Source organism: Triticum aestivum, chromosome 3A (genome assembly GCF_018294505.1).
Source record: "Triticum aestivum cultivar Chinese Spring chromosome 3A, IWGSC CS RefSeq v2.1, whole genome shotgun sequence".
In the NCBI taxonomy this organism is placed as follows: domain Eukaryota; kingdom Viridiplantae; phylum Streptophyta; class Magnoliopsida; order Poales; family Poaceae; genus Triticum; species Triticum aestivum.
In genome coordinates this window covers 725,576,009-725,585,675 of record NC_057800.1, presented here as the reverse complement: position 1 = coordinate 725,585,675, position 9,667 = coordinate 725,576,009, and the positions used below count along the sequence as shown (strand labels likewise).

Genomic DNA, 9,667 nt, shown 5'->3' with positions numbered 1-9,667 from the left:
GGGGACCTATTTGAAACAATGCGTCGCATATTTCTTGTTCAGTAAAATCCCTACAAAGTGAGTCATTCATTTCATCCGTTAATTTTCTATCTATCAAGCCAATTATCTCATCAACATTCAAAGAAGGATCTCTGGTGAACAATTATTAAAGAAGGAAGTGGCCATTAACTCCATGACCGAGGGTGTAGTCTGCCATACACCATCATCATCTCTTAGTTTTTTAATCTTGTTCTTCCTGGCTCGCCAAACGGAACTACTGTGGAAAAACTTCGTGTTTCGATCGCCCTCTTTGAGCGAGCTAATACGAGAACGCTGCAGCCACAAGAGTTCTTCTTTATATAGCAGTTCATTCATACTATCAGACAGTCCTTCTTATCTCTCGTGGATCTCCATTGGTCTGCACTAGGCGATCAAGTTTTTTACCCGGAAGTTAAGCGTGCTCAGACTAAAGGGGGGGGGGGCACGCTTAACTTCCAAGTTCTATTCCCCCTCGTTTCCAAGTCTGCACTTGTTGTTTCCCTGACAATAGTAAGCTGTCAATCCTATTAACCCTCAGGAGTTTAGCTTGAGCATGAAGTCACACGTTTCACTGTTTGAGTTTGAAACTATTATTCTAAAAAACAATAATTATTTAGTAACACTAATATTTCTTGAATAAATAGTTTGACCATAGTTTGACCTGTTTTAACCAAAATAAAAAAAAAGAAATTTGAGCATATCTTTTTTTCCTTAAAGAATTTGAGGATTCTAAAAATTTGCAAACAAGCCATAGGCAGTCAAAATCGGATGCGGATTTTCGTGCTGAACATTTTGATATATTATACATTTTTTTCGGACATCGTATGCAAAAATTATAGCCGTTTTACTTTTTCATAACATTTTTTTGCAAAACATATTCAAATTTAAGTTTTTTAATTTTCCTAACTAGTAGATGTAGTAATATAACTACATCTCGAAGGATTTTATTTTTTGAAGTTTCTATCATTTCCTCTTTTTTTTAAAACTAAAATGGCGATAAGGGGGGGGGGGTTGTAGAGTTTGAGAAATGGGCCCTTTAGTCCTGGTTTGAGACACGAACTGGGACTAAAGGGCATCACACCCTTTAGTGTCGGTTTGAGACATGAACCAGGACTAAAGGGTGCGATGCCCTTTAGTCCCGGTTCGTGTCTCAAACCGGGACTAAATGATCCATTTGAACTGGGATTAATGCCTTTAGCCGCTCGAATCGGGACTAATGCTCACATTAGTCCCGGTTTATAATGCAACCAGAACTAATATGTATATTGTGCTGTGACCAAAGCCCTGTTTTCTACTAGTGACGATGGATGGTCCGAACATGGAGAAACCAAATGGACCACACTAACATCCGAGAAAATGTCCCTCCACCAATTGTCAGCTAGAGCACGGTCCAACCTCACTTTCACGTTTGCTCTTCCCCTCCTTCTATTATCATATGTGAAAAGGAGCTCCGGCAAACCCAAGGTCATGGAACTCACAATCTTGTACAATTTCACGGAATGCTGCAATTTGGCTAGCCGGGCGTGGGGTGGCGAACATATGTTCGCACTGCCACGTAGCTTCAGGGCTGTTTGGTTCTAGGCCTAGGAGTGCCATACTTTGCCATACAATGTTTGCCAAACTTGGCTAAGGTTAGTTCTTCAAAATGAGAGCCACAAGTTGGCAAGTCTAAGGAAATCTTGCCACATTTTTTGTGTGTATGTGATATGGGACCATAATGTGGCTTGCCTAAGATGTGGTTTGAACCAAACACACATCTAAGTTGGTCAAACTTGCCTAACCTTAGGTGTGGCAAACTTTGGCAAACTTAGTCTCAAACCAAACAGCCCCTTCATTACAATCCCCCATGAGCATCCATGGAAAGTCGCTCGACACTCGGATGTCAGACAAGATGATCCACATCCGATGATGGTTTTCAGTACGCGGTTCATCATACACACAAGTTAAATGCCAAAAGGGATCAGTTGAGGAAGCACGAATATGAGCGAGTTGCAGGTTCTTAAGTATAGAAACATTTCGTACCATGCCGATAGGTGTTATTTTTCTACACATGTGAAATTGTTACACCATCACAAAAAAAAGCTACATCATGCTCTTTTATCTTTTATTCTACAGGAAAAAAACATTTCATCGAAGTTAAAAAGTCACTGCAGGGGTGTCTATAATACCTAAGTAGTTAATCCCTACTAACTTTAATTCTTTGAACATGCATCGCTCTATATTGTCAAATGTGCCATGTTATCATTCGCTGAACCTATTTTGTAGCACATGCATACCTCAATATAATTATCCCATCTTGAATAATCCAGCGTACATGTATACTCTTTATTCACACATGACTGTTTTGGAAAATAATAATTTTTGATTTGATCATTTCATTTGTACAAAATTATTCAAAATTAATCTTTAAAATCCGCAGCAGCACGCGGAAGTCACCTAGTTACTGTAAATTTTCATAACAACATATTAGATATATTTTTTGCGGAAAGGATTAGATCTATTATCAAAATTTATCGGGTGTACAAAATATCTCAAATATAATAAAATTATATAAAGATTCCCACCACTGGATGATCACTACCGTCGTCGGAGCGAGCCATCGACGCGTCGATGTCCCCGCTCCCCTACCGGATCTGACTTGACCTTGTTGATGATAGCCGTGAAGTCTTGGTGCATGTTCCCCTAAGGACCATCACCCTGGATCCTTAGTCATCGTCGTTGAACCCATGCATAGATCTGAATCATCTGAGACCAAATCTCGTCACATAACGAGAAACGCAAACCTCACCGCCTCAAGAAGACGACATGAATCTACGTCGGAGCTCCGTCGACTATGTCCAAATGGACGAACTCGAGAAGGATCAAAATCCAAAAGACAAACTCAAAGAAGTGCCCTCATCTCACTTTCTTCTCGGTTCTTGGTCTATTTTATAGCAGATCTGGCATTGGCTTCTACTCCATCCGTTTTATAATGTAGACGTTTTTTTGACACTACACGAATGTCAAAAAACATCGTAGATGGAGGGAGTATTCTAGAGCAGATCTGGACCACGAAACTTTGATCGGATGGTTCACAATCACTTCCTTCGCGGTTCGAACAGTTCGCCCGAGACGAGATGGGGATGCCTCCGCGGGCACCGCCGCCGGCGGCGTTCCCGTCCCTGGACGCTTACTACCTCCACCACCTTCGCTCCTGCTCGACGCCGCGCCACGCCGCCGCCGTCCACGCCCACATCGTCCGTGCCCACCCTTTCCCGTCCCTCTTCCTCCGCAACACGCTCCTCGCCGCGTACTGCCGCCTCGGCGGCCCCGCGCGCCGCCTGCTCGACGAAATGCCCCGCGCTAACGCCGTCTCCTTTAACCTCCTCATCGACGCCTATTCCCGCGCTGGACAGACTGAGGTCTCCCTGGCGACCTTCGCGCGCGCGCGCCGTGCCCCCGGCGTCAGGGCCGACCGGTTCACGTACGCGGCCGCGCTCGCCGCGTGCTCGCGGGCCGGGCGCCTGAGGGAGGGCAAGGCCGTGCACGCGCTGGCCGTCCTCGAGGGGCTCGCCGGGGGCGTGTTCGTCTCCAACTCGCTCGTCAGCATGTATGCCAGGTGCGGCGACATGGGACAGGCGAGGCGGGTGTTTGACGCCGCCGAGGAGCGGGACGACGTCTCGTGGAACGCGCTGGTCTCTGGCTATGTGCGCACTGGTGCGCACGATGAGATGTTGAGGGTGTTTGCTCTGATGCGCCGTTCTGGGATGGGCTTGAATTCTTTTGCTCTTGGCAGTGTCATCAAGTGTTGCGCTGGCAGCGATAACTCTGTGAGGGATATTGCCGCGGCGGTTCATGGATGCGTGGTGAAGGCTGGGTCGGACTCTGACGTGTTTCTTGCGAGCGCGATGGTTGACATGTATGCGAAGAAAGGTGCATTGAGTGAAGCTGTTGCGCTCTTCAAGTCAGTGCTTGATCCCAATGTGGTTGTGTTCAATGCCATGATTGCGGGGCTGTGTCGTGATGAGGCTGCTGTCGGTATGGATGTCCTTAGAGAAGCGTTAAGTCTGTATTCAGAGGTGCAGAGTCGAGGAATGGAGCCTACCGAGTTCACATTCTCCAGTGTCATACGAGCTTGTAACTTGGCAGGTGACATTGAATTCGGAAAACAGATACATGGACAAGTACTGAAGCATTGTTTCCAGGGAGATGACTTCATTGGGAGTGCACTGATTGACTTGTACTTCAACTCTGGCTATATCGAAGATGGGTTCAGGTGTTTCAGATCTGTTCCGAAACAAGATGTCGTCACGTGGACAGCGATGATTTCAGGGTGTGTTCAAAATGAGCTTTTCGAGAGGGCACTGACCTTGTTCCATGAATTATTGGCTGCTGGACTGAAACCTGACCCTTTCACTATATCGATAGTGATGAATGCTTGTGCCAGTTTGGCTGTTGCAAGGACTGGTGAGCAGATTCAGTGCTTTGCCACAAAATCTGGTTTTGGTCGGTTCACTGCCATGGGAAATTCCTGCATACATATGTATGCTAGATCAGGGGATGTGGATGCTGCAGTCCGGAGGTTTCAGGAGATGGAATTACACGACGTTGTGTCTTGGTCTGCTGTAATATCAAGCCATGCACAGCATGGCTGTGCTAGGGAGGCTTTACGTTTTTTCAGTGAAATGGTAGATGCAAAGGTGGTGCCAAATGAGATTACCTTTCTCGGTGTCCTTACTGCATGTAGCCATGGAGGATTGGTTGATGAGGGACTCAGGTATGTCAGATCATCAATTTTCAATTATTCATACATATATCTTTATCTGAAAAAAGAACTGTATATGGTCGGAACTTTGAGGTTTTTGTGTTGCTGGAGTGTGACTTACTGTCTTATACTAGAATTATACATGTTTCTCATTTGTCCATTCCTTTCATCGTATCATGCAGGTATTATGAAATCATGAAAAATGGGTATGCATTGAGTCCAACCATAAAGCATTGCACATGTGTTGTTGATCTCCTTGGCCGAGCTGGGAGACTAGCTGATGCTGAGGCTTTTATAAGGGATTCAATCTCCCATGATGAACCTGTCATCTGGCGGTCTTTGCTAGCATCATGTCGTATCCATCGAGACATGGAGAGAGGTCAACTTGTTGCAGATAGGATAATGGAACTACAACCCGGTTCCTCAGCATCCTATGTAAATCTCTACAACATTTACCTGGATGCTGGGGAGCTCTCGTTAGCTTCAAAAATTAGAGATGTGATGAAAGAGCGAGGTGTGAAGAAAGAACCTGGTCTGAGTTGGATTGAACTAAGGTCCGGGGTTCACTCTTTTGTTGCCGGTGACAAGTGCCATCCAGAGAGCAACACAATATATGCGAAACTGGCAGAGATGCTTTCCAAGATTGATAAACCGACAGCCACTGATGCTTCTGGCACAAAGTCAGATGACATCACTAGAAACAAGCAAAGTTGGATGAATTGGCACAGTGAGAAACTAGCTGTGGCATTAGGATTGATTCATTTACCACAGTCAGCACCTATACGAGTAATGAAGAACCTGAGAGTCTGCCGTGACTGCCATTTAGCTATGAAATTGATATCGAAGAGTGAAAAGAGGGAAATAATCTTGAGAGATGCTATTCGTTTCCATCACTTCAGAGATGGCTCATGTTCTTGTGCGGATTACTGGTAGTGGCTACTTACTAGTGCAGTGGTTCCAAAGTTGAATCCTTGAAGATAAATCTGACACGTTGGCATACCTATTTAGTTACCATAGTTAGGAGTGAAAATCATTTTTCAGCAGAGGCCTAGGGAACGTAAACTCCTGAAGCTTTATAGCCAATAAGTTATTCAGGGTGTACGGCACCACTGTGGTGTTCTGATTCTTTAAAAGACAGTTCTCTGTATTGCTTTTCTCCCATTTAGGATTAAGATCTGTAGGGGCATATTGCAGCCTTGCGATGATTTAATCCTATTACATTTCTGCCAGCAGGAAGAAAGGTGCCTTAAACTCCTAAAAAGTGGCCTCCGCCAAACTGAATGGTTGAGTACACTGAATCACCTCCAAGGCATCGTGCTGATTCTCCTATTCGCCATTGACCAGATCCATCCCCTGTTAGGCATGGTGACAGAAGACCAGGATCTCCAATTAGAAGATATTCTCTCCTTCACCACCTGTAAGGCACACGTCGCCAATGCGGTGAGTTTTGGAAATTTCGTTCTTGTATCTAAGGTATTGTAATATACTGATGAATTGCTGACACTAGTCTTGCAACTGCCACCTAGGAGGGTTTGTGGCAGCTCATCACCTCGTAGATACTCACCCGGGCCTCCTAGAAGGCGGTAAGTCAATTCAAGCTTTGTTTATTGTTTGAGTTTCCTGTATAGATCGCTTATGTGCAATCTGTCTACCTTGTCCAGAAATACAGTATGTTATACATGGTTTGAGACCACTGTACAGCAGTATAATTTACACTGGCCTTATGTGTGCCATGTATCAGGAAGCATTACCTTCAGTTATGGACAGTGTTGTCTTGACATGTTTATACTTCACTATACAATTTTGGTCATGATCATGTCATTATTGTGTTAGAGCTTATTGATAATGCCTGGACATTTGGATGGGCAAGTCCATTACCATGTGCCAGTTATCTTGGTTTATTTATGAGATATCTTTGCTAATTGTTTCACAGTTTTTTTGTGTTGGCCTATTCGGTGCTGTACTTGTGTCAGAAAGTTGCAGTTAACTTATCTTGCTTTTATTAGCAGGTCACCACCCCCAAGGAGACTGAGCAGCCCTTCGAGAAGGTCACCACCACCACCACCTCCAAGTCGTCATAGTCGCTCCCCTCCTCTTCACTCTTGCTCCAGATCAATTTCTCCATATAGGTAATGAAATTGTTGCTGCCTCTCTTCCTCGTTTTTTTTTTTTGTTTTTGAACCGACTCTGCCTTGTAAATCTTCCAACGGAGTCCATCTCCTTTTGTAAATGATATACCCAATTCTCTCTGTGGTAGCAGAACCAGAGGACCTCTTACATTGAGGCTGGCGTGGAAGGCGAGATTCATCCAACTCTGCATCACCCAGTCCTCCGAGGAAGGCGAGTGCAACATGTGTAGTGGTCTGTGTAGGAAACATGACTAGTTGAATGCTTGCTGCTTGCTTGTGTTTTGTTGGCCATGCGAGGCAACCTTAGAGAGCATCAAGGAGCCGCAATCCTAGAAGGTCAGTGACTTTTTCTGGGTTTCTCGTGTTTTACAAGAATAAAATAAAACACACCAATGTACTCCCTCCGTCCGGGTTTATTGGGCCTCTTCGTATTTTGTGTCAGATGTTGACCATCTATAGACTACTAAAATGTAAAGTATATGCCATAAAAAATTATACTGTTGGATTTGTATTTGAAAGAGCTTTCCGACAATATAATTCTTGTGACATATAGTTTACATTTTGTTAGTTAATTTTTTAGGTCAAACTTTGGCCCAAAATAAGAGGGGGCCTAATAAATCCGAACGAAGGACGTATGTATCTACGGATCTTGAAAGAATTGTTTTTCTTCTGAAAGTAGAAGGAGCATCTCGAGCGACAGTGGGAACAGCAGCACCCGCCTTCCCGGAGGCATAGGTACTAGAAGGAAACTCGGGGCAAACTGGGGATAACCCGGGCCGAAACAGGGCAAACCGAGGGGGCGAACGATCATGGATGTGGCTGGATATGCTTGGTGGAGTCCGGGATTTCGCACCGAGAGGCTTTGACTGTGCATTGATTGAAAATCTGGACATTATTCAGTCTGTCTCATTTGAAAATCGATGAGTTTTTTTTTTACTAGTTGATCGTTCGATCTGCTCGTATGTGAAGTTGATATTTTTTTTTTTGTTCATGGATTGTTGGTGTCACATTTGGAATGCGCTTGCCGCTTGGATCTTCATGTACCAGTGTTTACTAAGCTTTGCCCAGCCTGCTCGAGAAGAGATCCATTTCGGTACCTGGGTCGTTGCCGTTGGTATGTGCCTGCCGGGCTTGTCGTTCGACACCTCCAAGTCGGAGAGTTACTTGGTGGTGAATCAATGGATGAATACCAGACTTTGTTGGACACGTGACAGATAGCCCATAGAGTGATCAAGATCTTTGTGAACTCTTCATTAGGCATAGTCTCGAGCCAACGATATGGAAGAGATGGCCATTCCTTCGCGTCTGGGCAGCAACTCAGCATCAACTAAAGCCTAGATCCCCCTCGCCCGGCCCCGTTGGCGGCCAGGGGGAAACCCTAGCCGCCGCCGCCGTCGGGCATCTCTCCCTACCTCCCTCATCCTCGCCGCCGCCAGAAGGGCCGCCGGGCGAAGCCTGGCCGACAAGGGCGGCGGCGGGATATCTCTCCCCTACGCGCGATCTGGCTGGCACGGGACGGCCTGTGCGTGAAGTGGCACCGGACTACCGTGGGGTTCGGCGGCGCTGCGGGCGGATCCTGGCGGCGACGTGCACGACGCGCCGATGGCTGGAGTCCATGTTTGCAGCGCGGATTGGCGGCTGCGGGAGCGCTAGGATCAGGTGGCTGCGTGAGCCGTCGCGTTCGGTTCAGATCTTTCGCGATCTGGCGCTTGGACGCCGGCGGCCAGTGCGGGGTGGTGCTACTCGTCGTTGCCCAGATTGGATTCTCTGGATCTGGAGCCTGGAAGGATCTGCACTAGAGTCGCCCCATGGTGCTTTCTTCTCCGGATGGTTTTGTTTCTCGGTTTGTGGCCAGATCCGAAGCAGACAGAGGTTGGTGGTACAGGTTGGGGACCGGAGAAAATTTTGGTCGGTTAGCTTGACCCGACATCGGCGACGGCTTTGGCGTCGTTACCCTCCTTGGAGGGGAAGCCGAGGTCCCCTCCTATCCACCTCTGACCCACTCCTGGACGAAAGTCCAAAATCCGTCTTGGATTGGGCGGCGACGACGCCCTTAGCGTCGTGTCCTCCATGGAGGCGCCGTCTTGGGAGGCTTGGGTGTTTGGGGGAGAGGTACTGTGGGTGGTGGGCTCTACATGGCAGCTCCTGCAGCGGCGGCGGTGTGGAGGTCGGTAGGTGGAGCGGCGTTGGATCTACCGCGTCGACGACGACGAGTATTGGCGGCACGGTGTAGCTGATTATCGACGACAGATGTGTCTGGATGGACGTGCGTAGGAGGAGGAAGCCGTCTGGTGTCATGGTGGCATTGACGGCAGACATGCCTGGCAAGTTCGGTACATCATTTTTGCTCCGAGGATGGATCGAGGGATGATGGAGGTGACGGCCCTTGCAGCGTGCGATGCTCACTGGGAGTGTGCCAGACCGGGGTGGGACCCAATCCAGGTAGTGGCTTGGATGGGACACCCGGCTTTAGATGTTAGGTTTTGGTACGATGTCTGTTTGGTATTAGGTCCGGACATTCGACGCACCATCATCAAGGGGATAGGAGTAGCAACAACGTTGCCAAGATGGTGGCTTTCAATTTATTGATGTATCATCTTGTATGATTTTTGTGAATAATTAATAATATGACTGCATGCATCGTCTAAATGCAAAAGCCGAGGGTACATCCTCCTTTTCTAAAAAAAAGCCTAGATGCACCATACCATGGTGCATTCCAACAACGGGTGGCGCCATGAATCATTCGCCACGTTAAGGATCATTCGAGCAGTGTGCC

At 46.9% G+C, this 9,667-nt stretch overlaps 1 protein-coding gene across 2 annotated transcripts; it reads left to right on the top strand.

The window, feature by feature from the left end:
* The first annotated feature begins 3,016 nt into the window (after window positions 1-3,016).
* LOC123063509 (pentatricopeptide repeat-containing protein At3g13880) lies at window positions 3,017-7,924 on the top strand. 2 transcript variants are annotated; one of them, XM_044487318.1, is made up of 6 exons: window positions 3,017-4,774; window positions 4,945-6,202; window positions 6,289-6,345; window positions 6,772-6,891; window positions 7,023-7,227; window positions 7,571-7,924. In XM_044487318.1, exons 1-2 carry the CDS (start codon window positions 3,135-3,137, stop codon window positions 5,693-5,695), a joined length of 2,391 nt encoding a protein of 796 aa, XP_044343253.1. In that variant the 5' UTR covers window positions 3,017-3,134; the 3' UTR covers window positions 5,696-6,202; window positions 6,289-6,345; window positions 6,772-6,891; window positions 7,023-7,227; window positions 7,571-7,924. The 2 variants fall into 2 exon arrangements, with proteins under 2 accessions (XP_044343253.1, XP_044343252.1); XM_044487317.1 differs by having other exon boundaries at window positions 7,568-7,924.
* Window positions 7,925-9,667: the final 1,743 nt, after the last annotated feature.

Coding starts and splice junctions, on each gene's coding strand:
- LOC123063509 (XM_044487318.1), top strand. CDS start 3,135: ATGGGGATGCCTCCGCGGGCACCGCCGCCGGCGGCGTTCCCGTCCCTG. Junction 4,775..4,944: donor TTGGTTGATGAGGGACTCAG/GTATGTCAGATC, acceptor CGTATCATGCAG/GTATTATGAAATCATGAAAA.